Here is an 18,743-nt window from a genome sequence, read left to right as displayed (position 1 = left end):
GCATCTGCAGTGTGGCAGCAGCTTTCCTAAACTCAAAAGGTAAGTAAGATCCTAACTTAAACAGATTGTGGTACATCAGATACTTTGCTGCTGTCCTTCTCTCCACATGGAAGGCACTCAGAAACCACGATGATGGGCAGAGGTTTAAAAGCTTTGAGAAAGACTGAAAAATATCCCCTGCTTGGAGGGCTTTCATAACTGACAGAAAATAGGTCAAAAATTGTCTATGTATACTACTACATCAAAACAACTACAGTAAAATAAAATATTTTAGCTGTACTGAACAAAACCCAAACCCCAAAAAACTAGAACACCAAATTCCAAACAATCAATGAACAGCAGCCTTGATGCTGTAGTTTGAGATAGAAAACCACAAGTAACAGCTCGAAAACTGCCTTCAGTCCACTAGGGGCAAGGGAAAATTGACTGTCTCCTGGCATCAGTTACCTAAATAAAAAGTTTTACAATATGGAGGGTAGAGAGTAGTTTGATAGTTTGATGCCATTCCTAGTCAAAGCGACTCTCAATTTGATAAGAAAGAGAAATAACTTTAATCCCACAGTACTGGGCAGGCTAGAAGCAGACCAGACATTAAATTGCCACCATTTACCTGGCATCGAACTTCTCGTGCATCGGTAAGCTGGCTTGCATGCCAACACTGGCAGGTGAAGCAGCAACAAAGTTTCTTTACAGCTCCCTTAAAGCTTTCCCCCAGGTTGCTCTTGGTGTGAACAAGGGTTGAGCTCTTCAAATGAAGAGGAAACCCCCAACTCTCTGGAACTGGGGGGACCCACTCACAGAGGCAGTTCAGGGCACCCAGGTCTCCCCTGTCTTCTGACCACCATTTCGTTATTACGAGCCCTTCATACTTGTCAGACTCTTACCTTACAAGAGCTGTGTAAGAAAATAAAATGGCCTTCAATAACTTGCTCCTCCAGGACTAATTAAACTAGTCCACAATATTCCTGCTCAGAGCCTTAACAAAGAAATGAAGTGAGAAAGAAGCCTTTGGTGCAAGGAAGTGAAATCATGGTGCAGAAAGGTCTCTCACTGGACAGGTTGGTGGCCCCAATAATCAAGATGATATCCCTTTCAGAAATTACCAACAGATCATTTCTTATAATGTTTCACTGTAATAATTATCTGTCCTCTGTATCATCAATCATCTAGCTTGTATCTTTTTTTACTAATAGACAGGAACAGGTGTTAAAATGTAAAGCGCACAGAAAAAAGGTGTGATGACCTCTGCAGAAAACACTTGGGTCAACTTCCTGCACAGAAATAGAGTCACATAGACATTTATCTAACCTATTACTAAAAACCTTCAGCAGGAGATTAGTTCTCCATTAAATCTTGAGGTAGCCTTCTCAGTGTAAAAAGCCCAGTACAAAGATAGATATAGTACTGCAGCTCTGATAAAAGAAATCTATCTGTAGTCACCTTATCTTTCCTAATCAGTATTTAGAGACATATCTTGCGCCTCTGGCACCAACCACAACGACTCCACTGAAACCATGCCTTTGAAGAAAATTTAGAAACTAACTCTTCTACCTAAGGCAAGAAGAAACTCTCATCACAAATACATCCCTGCTGCACTTTCAAAAGGAGCAATACACATAAGGTAACAAAAGTAAATCTAATTTTCAACTGAAAGTTTTGAAATATTTATACCAGAGGTATATATGTTAAAATAAAGCTCTGCCGAAGACAAGTAGAACATGGAAATTAGCAGGCTGCAAAGTCAGTGTTCTTAACAAAGATTCAAAAGCTTCTCCCATGGGATATATTTATTGGTATTTATTCTTTGGCTTTGAATTGTAATAAAGCACAAAATCTTAAGTCACTATAGAATCACCACACACACGGAATATTTGCAAAGAAAGCACAGGGCAGCCCAGTCAAGTGTTGAAAAACAAAGGGCCAGTGCTACATCAAGTACTAAAGACAGATTTGGCAGAACACTATCAACTGTTACACTAGTGTTCTTATACAGATTTAGAAAACGAACAAAAGGAATCAAATTGCTGTCCCTGTTCCCTTCCTCCACCTTCACAAACCACACCTACACAACAGGTAGATTCTCAGAAGTTACACAAATATTTTTTTTTAAGGTGTTGCATTACACACTCATTCTTCTGTGTTCAGATTAAAGGTGCCACTGATTTCACCAAGAAGCCTGGCATTTTCTCCTTCTGTTCCGTATTCATACAGCACTGCAGAAAATGCATGCTGCTTCTCGATCAAAGCTCCTAGCTATTTACCAAAATACAAACTAAGTATTAAAAAGGCAAACTTTTTTGTTGTTGTTTGTAGGGGGTAAAACGTGTTATGTGATACAAGAAAATCTTGGGAATCAATTTGCTAAGTCTTTTATGTCTCAATGGTGGCAAAAAGTCAAATTTGGGAAAAAAATCACAAGAAGAAATTTCTGTAAATCTCCTTATTAGGAGAAAAAAATATATAATTTTGGGCTTGCTTATCTCCCTGTCTGGAAAACCTCCTGTCACCTTCACTTTGACAAACTCCTGTACAGCAGAGTGCAAGCCTGCATGCTTTTACAAGCAGCTGAGACTTCTCCTAGCTTAAAACATTAAGTCATTTTTATTTTCTTTTTTCACACTGAGAGATACTGGTTTTATTTTCTCAGGAGGAAAAAAAAAATCCTCAAAAAAATCCATGTTTCCATGGAAAATATGAATTGGAAGGATGAGGGGAAGCTTCCATCTAAAAATCAGCAACATATACAGTTTTCATCTCAAGTCTGATACAGCAAGTCTGATACAATAAATCCAAGATATAGTAATGTAGCATAAAGGAGCAGAATTTAGCTCACAGTCTTTCTTGTCTTTAATACAATCCTCGTGAACACCGCTACATTGAAAGAAAATCCATGGACTCACAGGACCATGTTAAAGACAGTATTTATATGAGAAGAATTAGTAGAGGTTGGCATTAAAAGGGGTGGTAATAATCCTCTTCACTTGAAAGATATACTGATGCCAACTCCAAAGCACCCAGTCTGTAATCCCAAAGCTCCACAAAATATAGGCTACAGTTTACTTAGATGTTTTCCACTGTTACAACAGCCTACAAAGTATAGAACATGGTCAGTGATTAAAAACAATGAACAGTTTGGAGTCCTCACAAAAATGCAAGTCCAGATAAAAATCACAGTCAGCCTCAGTGTTAAGGAAAATGGATAATGAAATACAATGATGAGTAACGTAAGCAAAAAACAGATCAAAAAACCTACTCCCTGCCAAAATAAACAAGAAGTGGAGAACGCGTAACTCTGAATTCCTATTTTTATTCAGAGCTTAACTGGAACGTACTGGGGGCAAAGTGCACCAATGAACAATAAAAATTCAGAAAGCCCAATTATGCATGTATTCTTCTATTTCAGAGATAGGGTTGTCTCAGCGCTCAGTCTGTAATCACACACTTATCTAGCCCTGCTCCTTCAAATTCATCACCTTACTAAAGCAAGTCGTACAGGAGACTAACACACAGTTTGTGAACAGATGCACAGTGTCACACACCTGGTGGAACTGGCTACAAAATGTGCATGCAAAAATGTATGCCAGCACGTGTTCAAGCAGCACAAGCAGTACCTTCCCTTAAATGACTGAGTCTGCGTTCAGGTTTCCAAACCCAACCTTAGGTTGCATTCGTTAAAACTAATCCAATAAACTGAGAACTAGACTTTGCAATAAAATTAAGGGTTACCTTCTTTCTCCCCAGATATCCCAGTAAGTTTTAAAAAAAAACCAAACACAACACAAACGATTCTCTTAGAAGATGGAACACTTGCTGTAATTACTGAAACCACCGTGTATGACCTAGTTGCTGTTAACGACAAGAAAGTGTGTGGATATACATTCTTGACATAGGTGGCATCAACACAGTGAACAGACTTCCTAGTAAAGGCAGTTAATCTTTTATCAAGTTTTGTACACTAGCTAAAAAAGCTGGGTAACGTTTAGTCTCAGTTCTGGAAAGTGAGGACAAATTCTGTGGCCCACCTTTCGATTTTCACTCCAAAATATTTGAGGAACATTAAAATAAACCCAAAGGTACAAAGTAAAAGTATGCAACTCTTGTACCAAAGCACAAATAGACTTTGGTACACGGTGCATGTTAAAACCAAAACACTACATCAACATAACATTAAGGCTGTGACCCAAGCCAACAAATGCAAGATAATTCATTGGAGATGGATGTTCCAGCATTAGCTCAACCTACTGCATGTACTACAATCTGTTGCATCTGATTTGTTAACAATCCTGGGCCAACACATAACCTCAATATTCAACCTTAGATACATCAGTCTTGCGTTTTGGAGATGAGATGGGACAAAGCTATTTAAACACATCAATTTGAAGATAAGGGACTGAACTCTTGGGCTAACAGTCTTCCTACAAAAAAATGAAGTTTGATACCATCCCTGTAATACTCCACTGAAACATGAGTTAATACTGGGAATCATTATTATCAATTATAAGGAAAGAATGACATATGAAAAATAAAAAGATACTTTGAGGGTGCTTGCTTAGTAGAACTTCTAAACTGACTGAGCCCAAACCTCTGAAATCTGACTTCATGCACACTCAAGAGTTCCTGCATCAACTTTCCTCACAGCTGAAATTCTGGCCTGAAATAATTTGGGATGTTAAAACCAAAAATGTTTAATAAGGAAAAGACTGATATTCTGTGAAAGTCTGTGCAAAACCTAGATAATATATTCCTCTTGCTGACTCAAATTCTACTCCATCCATGTTAAGTTAATATTTCTGAACTTTAACAGGAGAATTCAGCGTAATTTTTTATTTCTTTCCCCTTTTACAGAGAATAGAAGAACAACTTTTTCTAAGTAGTGTTCCTTTACCCCAGTGTCCCATAACTGGCTAGTCCTACAAACTTCTTCATCACAAGAACCATTTCTGATTCCTGGACCTCCCAAGTCCTCTCAGTATTTTCACCTTCCCCATCTTCAAGAGTTATTTTGAATATGTCATCAACTTAAAGGTGAACATCAGGCTATCAGGAGGCCTCATCAGTTCTGCAACCTTAAGCTGACAGATCTGCTAAACTAAGATTAAACACATCTACAAAATTATCCATTCTTTGAGCCCCTATTTTTATTATGTGATTCAGGGGACATTTCAACTCACAAATCAGCGGGGCAGGGGGCAGCTCTCTCCTAAAAGCAGAGGGTCTTTTGATTTGTTGAACCTTTCTGGAACTGAGGGACAACGATTGTATCAGCCAGGCCTCATACTGCTGGCCACCAATTCCTCTGTACTGAAAAGCCCGTCAGCAGTTACCCCATCCACACAGGTCCTGGGCCTCGCTTACTGTCCCCTTGCCCCTGACTTGTGCTGAGACTAAGTTCTACTGGCCAAAACCACTGCACAGTTGTCTATGTCAAAACAGAGTATTGATTCATAGCTGGAGCTATAACATATGAGTGCAATAAAACCACAGGCAGTTGTCCTAGTTGTAACTACTGCAATGGCCACCTTTCAGCAGGAAAAATAAATGTGCCTCTCTTTTTATTTTTCATTATCAGCCCATGAAAGATACTTCTCTCCAGCAGGTAATTTCAAACATGCAGTCGCAAGATCCAGCTGCAGCTGTAAAAAAGTAATCTCCAGGCTGATACATATGAAAAAGTGTCACAACTTTTATGTGATGTCTTAATGATAGGCTGCCCCAAGCTTGTCAAAACAAATCAAACCAAAGCGAACACACAATCAGATATGCGCTCTGTGTGCCTGTTCTCTCCGCTGTCTGAAGTCAGTTTTCAGTCTGAGTTGTACTGTGTGGGCAATGGCAATGCACGTGCCTTTACACACCTTGCTAATTTAGCCTGGTAACTCTGAGAAACACCATTGCCATCTGACGTTTAACAAAGTGGGGACAGAGAAAGGGAGAAGTCTGGTCTGTGCGCTCTCAGTTGCTATGCTTGAAACACTGCACAATCACTGTGTGAGGAAAAACAGGTACCTACCAGTATGATTATCTGCCTACTGGTTTCTTCTTCCTACAGAAGCTGAGACCTCAAGGCAGGCAGCCTGTGCTCCCAAAGTGGAAGGCAGCATATGGATCAATAATGAATGATCATCTACCCATCAAGAGCAAAATAAATAATCACAAGTGGCAACATGTAGCATGTTTTATAATACAAATATAAAGCCCTCTGAAAAGGTTACAGCAATTTTACGTAAAAGAAGAAAATGTTCTTATCTACATCTTCCCCATCATCTGTTGAGATCCTTCCTTCCCCACCGGACCAATGTCTCCACCCCTCCTCCCAAGTGGCTCCTGCTGATGCTCTGTCCCAGTCCTAGCAGCCAGGGTTGGGCAAGAATTAATGGAATGTTTTCTTCTGAAAGTGATATGGGGCAGTGCTGTGGTAGCAAGCACTGCTGGTGACACCTTTATAAAAGTAACAGTGGTATTAAAGAGACGTGAATAGCAATATACCTGTTTTCTGGTGCTTATCCAGAAATCCCCCCAGGTTTATCTATAACTTTTCAAAGAAATACAATAGAAGAATATCATATACACTTTTGAGTAGTCAACAGCACTTAATTATTGTTTTCCCAGATCCAACTTCAGGCACCAGTGCTTCTGCTTTATCAAGAAGCCCATCTGTATTTCTCTATGGAAGAGGCAAGAGGAAGGAGAATGGAAATTCCCTGGGGAAATGGGAATGGGAAATTCCATGCTCCTAACTCTTTAAGATCTGTGCTAGCCACAACCCTTCCCCAGAACTTTGGAGGTTACACTTGGTGTGATAACAGCACATGAGTTTTCTGTTTTGCTGCACAGACGCATATATGACATGCTGCTTTTGCATCCTAGGATGATGCAGGCAGCTGGATTGTTATTGCAGTAATAATGCTATTTACCTAATAATACCAAGATGCTTACTGTGCAGCACAGCATAGGACAGTATTACCAGTGAGAAATACAACTGAGCAACCTCTGGAACTGTAAGAGATTTATTCATGTGAAAACATCAATCATTTTCCATTAGTGTTTGCTGACACTATGAAGAAAACACACCCCACTTGTGCTGTCACAAGGGACAAACTGGCAACAAATAAGCAAATCCATAAACCACAAAATATTATTGATACATGAGGATTTGAATGTGGTCATTTCTATACAAAAAGATAGATCAGAAGAGAAAAAAACTTGCTGTCAAGATCAGAAGTAAAGATGCCATTTCTATCTGAGTTACTAAAGATACTGGCCAAATTTCTGCTTGTCATTGTATAGGTAAACAAATGTATGAGAAAACATGTATTGCTCCCATGTTTATGCACCACTGAAATCAACAAAAATTCCTCAGGAGTGCAGTAGCCATCATGAACACCAACATCAGGAGAGGTCAAAACTCTGGTGAAAAGTCAGGACTCCGCCCAGCCTACAGGAACAATGAAGATAGCTGGACTCAGCAGACAGGGGTTATCACACCATTTTGGTGGCAGCAGAGAGGCCTCTCTCACAGAGCTGAGGAGGGGCTGGCCCTGTGGCACACTGTGGATGGGACCAGACTCTTTCCAGATGGGACTGAGAATGGAACAAGACTCTCTTCAGTGGTACCCAGCAACAGACAAGGGGCTACGGGCACAAATTGCAGCACAGGCAGTTCAGTTCCATCTGAATATGAGGAAAAACTAATTTGAGGGTGACAAGCACTGGAACAGGCTGCCCAGAGAGGCTGTGGAGTCTGCTTCTCTGGAGAGAGAAAACCCCACCTGCATGCAAACCTGTGCAACCTGCTCTAGATGAGCCTGCCTTAGCAGGGGTTTGGACTAGATGATCTCCACAAGTACCTTCCAACCCTGACCATTCTGTGACTCTGTGAACCAGGCCTAAAAGACACACAGATTCTACCTGTTCCTCCTGCATCCACATCCCTGTCCTTCCCTTCCAACAGCCAAGTTTTCGAAGAAGAAATGAGAAATCAGTATATGAGAAATCCAGACACAATAGTTCACTCTGTACAGTTTGCTTGGTCAAAGAAAAAAGAAGCAAACAGGCAGAACTCCAAATTTCTAAGTATCAGCCAAGTATCCAGTTTAGCCCTTATTTTCACTGAGATGCCCCACCATTTAGCATGAGCCACTGTTTACAAGTCTTTGGTTAACTTACAGTGTGATGAGCTTAATCACATGCTACATCACCTCTAAACCAATTTCAAGTAACATTTTGGGGACATTCATGGGATGGTCAAGCTTTCTGTAACAATTCAGCTACAGCATGTCTACTGTCTTAACAGTGGTAGTACCTACATATTTTCCCACTTCTTTGCTATATATTTCCCTAATTTTCGCATCAAAGTCAGCACCTATAGATGCCTCAGAATATAGGCCATGTAGATTCAGCAGTCTGCAGATAGTATTTATTTTCTAGTGATCCTCTTCTCTTTTTCCATGGTGGTATTTATGCTATATTTCCTAATTATCCACGTATCTCCACGTTATTTATCTTCTTAACAAGTAAGCACAAAAAGCAGCTCAGCCATGTATGCCTACATGTCCCACTGGTAAATGCACACCTGCACTATTTAGAATAAGTACGGAGCTTCCCCCCCATTTATTCTCTCTCTCCACAACTTCTCCAGCCCCATTGCAAAGCTGGGAAGACAGCAGCGCAACCTGTTGTGGGCTGTTAAGAACATAAGCAGTCACTGTCTCTTCTTGAAGAGAGAGAGGTGAAAACTGCAACCGGGACCCCTGACTCCCAAACCCTATTCAAGTCCTTACCAACAGGTTCACATCGTACCTTAAAACCCGGGCAGATGCTTGAGGAGTTGAATTAGGGTCGGAGCCCTAATTCCTCATTTGCTTTAACGGAAAAAGCCTTAGCAGTGCCTACCAGTGCTCCCAAACACAGGCTCAGTCAAGTGGGAGAGGACTGTGGAGGAGAAGAGAGTAGGAAACTGATACAACCAAGCCTTATTCAATACCTCCTCTGCTCAAGAGGTACCCGCAGGCTATGAACTGCAGAAAATGCGCTGCTCTCCTGCTCTGATCCCAGTTTTACTTTGAAGAAGCTACCTGACTCACTATTTTTTCATGAAGACATACTGTAAAAGGTTAATTTTTCTCACTACTTGCGTACAAGTACACACACAATTGGAAAGTCACCAAAATGTAAGCACAGCGAAAGCGAATTTCATCATGAAGGGTTTTTTTTCCTCCTATTATAAAGACAAGATTAACTTTCCTGAAATGAGAAAAACACAATGTATTCTAAACAGCAACTGTAAAAAAGCGTCACCAGAATTGTATTGTGCCATTCAGAACGTCAGACAGCAAATCAAAAACCCTCCACAGAATAACTGCACTGGTGGAGAAACTGTGTAATGCTCTGCTCAGAAATGATAGTCTCTTGCAACTTAACACATTAACGCAGGGAGAAGATAAATAATTCTTGGTCTAGTCTCTGGTGGCAGATGTGAGAGTGACATGGGAGCTGAAAAAATGTCAATTACAGAATCTGAAAGATATATGAAGCAGAAAAAGAAGAGAACAAGAAAACCTGAAGCATCTCTGTCATAAATATAAAAATAATAACTCTTGATCAGTTTTAATTCATTTGAATTGCCTACTGCAGTGCAATTGTAGCATATTTTAAATTACTTGCTGGTTTAATAAATTCCTGTGGGAGGTGGTCCCCTCTCTGTGACTACAGGATATTTAACTGAGGGATGTCGGTAATGCACTTCATTAGCAGTAATGGCTGCAGTACAGTGGAGGAGAGGGATTACATATGAGATAGTACATTCTATGCATTCCTCTAGAAGTGTGGGAATCGCCAGATGTGCCCTAAGTGCTAATGAACTGTGCTTGCTGTGACAAAGGCGCTTCTGAGCATGGCAGAACTGAAACATAATGAAGGAGCAACCAGTAACTGGCATGCCTGATTATAAAGATAAGGCAGATACTTTTGTACTTTGACTTAACATGCACACAAGCATGTTTGGCACAAACACTTGTTATCCAACAACAACGAATTTTTACTTTCCACAACACCTATGCCAGTAAATGTTTACTCAAATGCTTGCAGGAAGCCAAAGCCCAGCGGGCACAAGCACATTCTAATGTCATTCATTCACGAGTTTTCAAGAACAGTCAAAGAACCACAAAGAATCCCAACTTTTAAAACAGCTTTCTATATTTTCTAATACTTAGATTGTCCCACCAACCACTCCTGGATTTTTTTTTCCCCTGTAGCATTCTATGAAGTAGAAGAGCACTGCAGCACACATTCTGCTATAGCTGGATCTCTCCAGACCTAGAGACCTATTCCAGCTCTCTCAGACAGTACTGGTTCTATATCTCACCTTTTTTCTTTTTTTTTTTTTTTCCTCCAAATTTTTAAACAGAAAATGTTTAACAGCCTTCAGCCTGCTTTTAATTTGAGGCACAAATGGCTGTGATGGAGTTTTATTTTACTTGTATTCCTGCATGCCCAAAATGCCCAAGCCAGTTTCACACTGCTAAAACTTGTAATTCTGCATTTACAGGCCTGTGATGTTAGCAAATCAACTGGATGGCTACCTGTACTGCCTTATCCTAATTTTTCAGCCCACACCATACAAGAGTGGTGGGAACATGAGGTGGACTTCAGGGTGTCTCTGCAAAGAGCCTAAACCAACCTGTAGTAATTTAAGAATAAAACAGATTCTTATTCTCCTACCGAAGCACCAGCACAGATGTAGCATGATGGAGTGACAGAATTATTATTATTTACACCTATTGCAATATACCAAAATTGGTGCCAGACTTGAAAACGAGATGGACCCTTAAATACTAGATGTACCTTAATTCTAGCTGTTACCTTTGCTTCCTTCAACAGACGGTACTAGAACATTTTAAAACTCAGTTGCACTGGCTATTCATTAACCCTGCATACCTTAGAACACAGAAAAATTCATGATCTGGTCATTCAGAGCAAGTATGTAGATGTGAAATAATTTGCCTCTTATCAGTAATTTCACTGGTACATCTAACCTGAATAGCAGAACTGAATAGATAATTTATTCCTCAACCAAACTAAAACAAAAGATACATGAAAAGATGGGGCCAAGCAGCACAAATGAAACAGAAGCCCAAGCTCTTGACTTTGTGAAGTGCCTTTTATTTTAAGTTGCTTCACCAGAATTCATATTATTCTTATTTTGGTTTTATGCTTAAAATTATACTTTTCAGTCACAATATATATAAAATTCTTTACACATTATATATTTACCCACAAATATATGTACTGTGAAAATAACAACTGTTCTTGTGTGTGATCTGAACCTGCAAGATTTGACAGTTACTAGTCTGCAAGCCCTGGCAGCACTGTGCCAAGTTGCCTATGGCTCCAAAGGATCTTGCAGAGGAACAGTGGGGTGACTAAGAAGGGACCTTGGCTTTTCCAGATGGCTGGCTTTTCATGGTGCTCCCAGCAGGAAACAGCAATGAGAACACAAAAATAGTATTCACTCTCCAAAGCTCAAAGTTTCTGAATACGGCTCAATGTCGGGATGGAGATTGGTGACAGGCGGCGTCCCACAGGGGTCTATATCGGAACCAGTATGGTTTAACATCTTCATCAGTGACATAGTGGGACGGAGTGCACCCCCAGCAAGTCTGCAGATAAGCAAGCCGAGGGGTATGGCTGACACACCTGAGGGAAGGGATGGCATCCAGAGGGACCTGGACAAGCTCAAAAAAGGGGCCCATGTAAACCTTGTGAGAGTCAACAAGGCCAAGTGAAAGGTCCTGCACCTGGGCTGTGGCAATTCCCTGCATCAATACAGGCTGGGGGGTGAAGGGATTGAGGGAAGCCCTGTGGAGAAGGACTCGGGGGTACTGGTGGATGAAAAGCTGGACATTAGCCAGCAATGCGTAGAAGGCCAACCGTACCCTCAGCTGCGTCAAAAGCAGTGTGGCCAGCAGGTTGAAGGAGGTGATTCTGCTTCTCTACTCCACTCTGGTGAGACCCCACCTGGAGTGGTGTTGTCCAGCTGTGGGGTCCTCAGCACTGGAAAGACATGGACCTGTTGGAGCAAGTCCAGAGGAGGCCACAAAAACAATCAGAGGGCTGGAGCACCCCTCTTATGAGGAAAGGCTGAGAGAACTGGAATAGTTCAGCCTGGAGAAGAGAAGGCTCCAAGCAGATCTTACTGTGGCTTTTCAATACTTAAAGGAGGTTTATAAGGAAGATGGGGAGAAACTTTTTATCAGGGCCTGTTGTGATGGGACAAGGGGTAATGGTTTTAAACTAAAAGAGGGTAGATTTAGATTAGACACTAGGAAGAAATTTTTTACTGGTTGCCCAGAGAGGTTGTAGATGCTCCATCCCTGGAAACAGTCAGGGTCAGGTTGGATGGGCCTCTCAGAAATCTGCTAGTTGAAGACGTCCCTGCTCATTGCAGGGGGGTTAGATCAGATGACCTTTAAAGGTCCCTTTCAACCCAAACTATTCTATGATTCTATACGTATGTATACTCTATTATCTTGGATGGTGTTACCTCCATATATGTATATTCATCTCCCACTGGAACTGCCAGTGACAGTTTAGAGTGCCAGAAAATATTGAAGTGCCCTTAGTGATCCAGTTCTTCCTATGAATACCCTGTAAAATTGTTTTCATATTCATGGAGCATTTTTTGAGGGACCAGGGGAGCTGTGGTAGAGCTTGAAGTTGATCATATCCATCTCACTACGAGCTGATGGACTTTGTTGGTTTTGCAGGAGTTTTCTACAGATCCTAAAAAGTTGATGAATATGCAAGCTGGTGTCTTTCACATTTGTTCTTTTCCACACCATTATTTTCATAGACTGGACAACCTTTTTCTGCTTAACTTTCCCGTGGCATCACTGTGTTTGTGCTACCACACAGTACCTCTGCTCATAGCCAAAGGTGAGAATCCAGTGGTCCACTGTATTCCTTAAGTAAGTATGCAACAACTGGAGAGAAACAATAGGAAAGCTAGATTTGTAGATGGTTGTACAAATTGTAGATGGTTGTACATCTGTCAAGCTAGGCTTGACCGCCAGCCTACAGGAAACAATGGAAACTTTCGCATTAGTTTTAGTGAGGTTTAGATCTCTTCTACAGTAACCTAAGTACAGGTCTACTATGTGCACGAATGCTGCATCAGGATTCCGATAGCTGAGCTGCTCCTTTTCAATTAATTTCCTGTTCCTTAGGAGTTCAATATTTTAGGCTGATAATCAACCTGTTTTCTAGGAAATAAGCTCCACTGTCTTTATGAAAACTTGGGTAGGATTAATCTTATTTGATGCAGACGTTCTCACTGTCTGTCTGAACTAGTGATACTCTGTCTCCTCCAGAGCCAATACAATACAGAGCGAAAAAGCCACTTCTATGGCACGATCTATCTGACCTACATAGACATGTACTTTTGGTTGTCAGGAAGTGTAAAAAAAGCCTTTTTCTCTCAACTGAGTATCAAGGCATCCTAGCACGAATAGGTCTGATGTAGATTATTTACCCTGTAGACATCTGTCCTTGATCAGATGATCCCACCCCAGGTGGCCTGAACTGAACATAGTAGCCAAATAGCTTTACTAGTCATTTTTACATAGTTACTATGTTTAAGCAAAAATTAAATAGAAGACAATGTCTGCGGAATAAACAACCTAGTGTTTTATCCCTTGTATTGCTGTGACATGAAGTCAGTGCTCAGCAATCTAAACAGAGTCAGTTTATCAGGTCCTTACCTTTGGGGATAGTGATCTGACAGCCCAGGTCACAGTCCTGCTGCAACTGATAAAAAGCCACTTCCTGCAGCCGAGCGCGCTCCAGCTCCGAGAGGCTTTGAACGGGAACTGACTTCAGCCGAACACTGCGCCCTGACATGCTGTTCCAAGTGAAATCACCCTACAGGAAATCAAATGGAAAAATATGAAGCATCATATGGTATGCACAGTTTAATAAACAGAACCATCTCTTTTACTGCTAGGAAAAACAACACAGGTCCTCTTTTCTAAAAGGCCATTTTCTTGGACATCTCTAACCTTTCAAATATCTTTGTTTTCCTAAGAGCAGCATTCCTTAAAAGGAGTACAGACATGCAAAACAAAAAGTCAATTCTGTCTGAAACCATTTAACCAAGTATTGTTGCAAAAACATCAGCATTCCAAAAACCAAAAGCACAAAGGAGGAGAAAAAAACCCTCTTGACTGCTTTTCCGAGTTTGCTTTCTTTGTACAGTACCCTGCCATTACTTCGTTCCCTTCTCTCCACTGTCAATCAGACATGCAGATCTCCACAGGTCCATGGACAACACACATCTTATCTTCCTTGGTTTACTAATCCCACTCCACCAGACTGTTCAGAAAGCACACAGGCAGAACCCCTTCTCTTTTCTGACAAATCCCATTCCATCCCATCCCCTCCGTATGACAATATTGTGTTTAGACCAAGACTGACTAAAGGACAAGCTGTTCCACACTTTTGAAAAGCCATAATAACAACATGTGTGTTAAAATTTATACAGGAAAATGACATGAGATATACTACAACTCTGTAAGGTACCAATTATGCTTGGAAAGCAAATCAAAAGCTTTAGCTGTTCTGTCTCCCACCTGTGATAACATATACAAAAAGCTATTAAGTAGTATTTAGCTTGGGTGAGAGAAGTAATTATCAGTCAAAGAGAAGTGCCAGCACACAGATAAGCTTAAAGGCTGACAATTCAAGCTAGACTTTCAGAATTTATGAAAACATCATCAAAGAGCACATTTTAGCACTACAGGGAAAGAAAGAAAAAATTGTTTTTCATTCTAACCATGTCAAAAAATAAACAAATAAACAAAAAAAAAATAAACAAACTTGTCAGCAGGTATAACCTGATGCAGCTGTAGATAATGGAAAAACTCTGATGTCCACCAGCTGAGCTGTAAAGACAAATCCACCAACCTGCCCTTCATCACAGCATGGCAGACTTAAAATTAACAAACTTCACTCTCACTTTAAGTGCTCATTTTCAGTTTAAATTTCAACATCTGTACCTTCACTGTGCTTATTTTTTCATCATTCAATTATAAGTCATCTTTTCTGTCCATACACCTGCAGCCAAAGGATGTCCATTGACTTTAAAAGACAGTGGCTGAAGCTCCCTATTACAAAAACCAGTAAAATTAGACCTTACTTAGCAGCTATGCATCCCGTTGTACATAGATATCTTTGTGCACAGTTCCACATATCTTGCCTGTATATATGTGCACACATACAACTTGTATATACATTTGCATATACAAACACATGTACCTATATATGCATACCTACAACTACGGGTGTGTATTCACATATACGTATGAAACAAAAATAATTCCCAAATATGCAGCACCATTTAGCAATACAGATCAAAGGAATCACACATTAAACACTGTTTCTTATGATGGATGAAGTACATTCAACTTCATCAAGGAAGCTTTTTTTCATAGTAATTTTTGTAAGTCATTAGACAACCACAATAGATAAAGCTGTCACCTCAGTGTGAACGACTGCACATCTGTACAATCAATGCATGCATTACGTTCAATATCTTTACGGCATTTATATATACATATATACATGGGCCACATATGCAAACTTCTGTGCTAGCCCACTACTTGACTTGTGGAATTTGTTCCTTCATTTTTGCCTCTTCACCTCTTCTTGCTCCTCTAGTCCCTTACTGTTGATTAGCTAGATTTAGTAATCTCAGGCTAAAGGTTTGCACAGTGACACAAGCCAAGCTGATTAGCTTAGCTCAAGCAAAGCCAAAGCAGCAAGAGTCATATAAACCTTATTTGTAGAACTGCAAGTAAACATTTACATTTTTTAAAAAGCTGTTGTCATTTACAGATAAAAGTGATCGAGAACAGAATCCACAACCAGACAATGTATACTAAGAAACTAATTCCTTTCCAACCCTGATAATGCAAAAGAAACTTTATAAGTACAGAAGTATGCAATTCAACCCTCACGAACATAAAATGTACAAAATATTCTACAGCCAAAATGGTACAGAGAGAGAAATACAAGTCTTTATGGTATAGTTTGGGGGTATTTTATCTTATCTATTTCTCTGAGATGAGCATTTCCGTAAAAAAAAATATCACTGATACGTCTACCATAAAAAAATTTCAAACAGAGATATTTAATTTTGAAACAGGAATGGAAAGCAAAAAGTATACCCATTAGAAAATGTTGAGGTAACAGAATATCTATACTGTTTAGGATGTATCCTGTTTCCCATACAGCATAAAAAACAAGGGGTGCATGGGGCTTTTAGGGATTACCACAAATTGAATATATTCCTTAACTGATTTGTGCCCGAATCCTTGAATTGTTACCCTTTTTTCGGATAAAAATTACCCAGGGCAAATCTAACTCTGGACATAACTCCGCATCCTCTGCCTTATCTCTGAGCTAGCTCCGTAACTGCAAGCAGAGCAACGCCCAGCTCAAACGTTAGCCCTGCCAAACCAGTTGAACCCTGAAAGGCAGGGCCTGCTAGCTGTGGTACAGCCCTGCGTTAATGTTCTACTTTGGGGACCCAGTAAGCCTCTTTGCACCAAGCTGTGCTGCTGTACATAAAGCAGAGCAGCCAACCCGGCACTGGCTCAGGAACCCTACCCAGGCTAACTGCACCTTAATATGGAAGCACACCACCTCCTTTTTTTACAGGAGACTGAGAAGTTAAAATCAAGGGAAAGAAGCAAGCTCCCAACAAGATTATGAGGGCTGTTCCTTCCAACCAGATTTTTTATTCTAGCAGTCTGCAAGCTCACAGTATGTCCCTGGCGCTCACTGGCATTGTCTGGCTAAGAGTGGTGGGATGCAAGCTCTGCACCTTCCAACACCATGACAGGTCGCTAAGCAGTGAAAAAGAATGTGAAATCACCCTGTCCAGTTGCTGTGCGCTAAAGAAGACATTCCTCTCTTACACTAGACGAGGTTTGATAAAATCTTTGCTAGGTCACATTAACATAGGTTTTTACTATGCTAATGGAACACGTTAATAATTAACTGAAATATTTTTGGAAAATCATGTGTTAGGGCCAGTGGAATCTCCTGATCTGCTAAAGAAGTGAGAGGCTCAAGAAATGTTTCCTTGAAAAAGTCTGTTTTATTTGGCAAACAAATATCACTGTCTGCTACGAGACAAAACACAGTATTTGATAATTTAATCTATTCAAAGACTCTGATGCTTTGCGTGACACAAGGTAAATTAAAAGCCTCACCTTCCTTCTAAAGCACTGTACAATTTTACGTACAGCCTGAAAATTACTACAAAATCAACCAGGCTTTGAGGAGGTCCAGAAAAGTCCAGCTTCCTTGGAGAAAGGGGACAATTAAATCAGTACATCTGCCTAAAGCTATTCTCCACTCCATGGGGCAACCAAAGGAGGGAAAGGGCAGGACAGACATGGAGAATATCTTCTGTTTTTCTCTTTGTATGAGGAGGAACATTTCCTCAGCCTTCACCTTAAGCATCAGCCTGACATAGCTCCTTGCAGAAGCTTAAGCGGAGCAGAAGATCTTTAAGCACCAAACCAGTGAATTGGTTTTTGAAGTTCATGCGTATGTGTTCAGACATACATACACAGCTGCTTCTCTGTTATTTAGATTGTAGGATTGTAAATCAGAATATGGCCTGCAAATGGCTCCTTCATCACAAAGAAGAAAAGAAAAAAAAAAAAAAAAACCAACACCAAAACCATCACAAAAACAAACAGAGAAGAGTGCAAACAGAAATATTGCTCTGGGATAAAGTGATCGGCCTGATAGGACACAAACTGCTAACTGCAAGGGCGCTTTCATAACTGACTTTTTACAAAACCTTAAATCAGACTAAAAGCCTTCTCTGGTTTCTTCTACCAACCAGTCACATCTTTTCCCTCACAAGTCTCCAGCTTCAGCTGCATACTCTCTCTGGCCCCCCCACTACCATCTAACTTCTTTCCTCCCCTCAGCCGAGCCCTTCACTTATCAGAGAACTAACTAAAATACCAGAGCAGATGACTCGGCAGAGGGGATGACTGATTAACTGCAACTTGTGCCTTTGAAGAATCCGTCCATTTTTCCCGTATTTCTTGTCCACAGTCATAAGCACATTTTTAATAACACGCAGACTGCAGTTCCACTAATATTCGTCCAAACATTATTTTTTTTTTTTATGGGTCGGATGTTCAGCGGTTCCAAATAAACATTAAGTGGTACATCCTGACTTAAGTAACACTATGTGCTTAAATTACTCTTAAGCATGTGTAGGCTATTCTTGTGTACCTGACCTCTTTCTCCTGAGCCTCCAACATACAGTCTTTCAGATGTCTTTTAGTGAAGGTCTTCTGTCCTTCGTACGATACAGAACAATACTGACTGACAACTACTGCAAGGAATCCTGAATGTACATGCAAATCCATGGGTGATGACCGACCCCTGTTGATCTCCGCAGAGTTTTAAGCCTCAGTGAGTAACATGCATTGTGCACAGGGTAGAAAATAACAATCCACACACACGGCAGTTTTAGGTAACACGAATTTTTAATGCAAGATGGAGAAAGCAACGTTTATCTTACTGCAATATTGTTAATGATTTCAGTCTGTACTCATTTAGCTAAACGCCATTATCAGATTAACTGTCTACTTTTCATTAGTCTTTTTCTCAAATCCTTTTGAAACCACTAAGATCAAAACCAATTATGTCTACTTGCT

General features: G+C 40.4%; 1 protein-coding gene across 7 annotated transcripts in view; it reads right to left on the bottom strand.

Moving 5' to 3' along the window:
• Window positions 1-18,743, bottom strand: part of ARHGAP6 (Rho GTPase activating protein 6) — a 336,203-nt gene that overhangs the window by 48,886 nt on the left and 268,574 nt on the right. For all 7 annotated transcript variants that reach the window (XM_056328242.1, XM_056328245.1, XM_056328243.1 and 4 more), the window contains one exon: window positions 13,758-13,917. In XM_056328242.1, coding sequence (XP_056184217.1) covers window positions 13,758-13,917 — 160 coding nt within the window. The remainder of the gene's footprint in view (window positions 1-13,757; window positions 13,918-18,743) is intronic.

This window comes from Falco biarmicus, chromosome 2 (genome assembly GCF_023638135.1).
Source record: "Falco biarmicus isolate bFalBia1 chromosome 2, bFalBia1.pri, whole genome shotgun sequence".
In the NCBI taxonomy this organism is placed as follows: Eukaryota; Metazoa; Chordata; class Aves; order Falconiformes; family Falconidae; genus Falco; species Falco biarmicus.
This window is presented reverse-complemented; position numbering and strand designations above follow the sequence as displayed.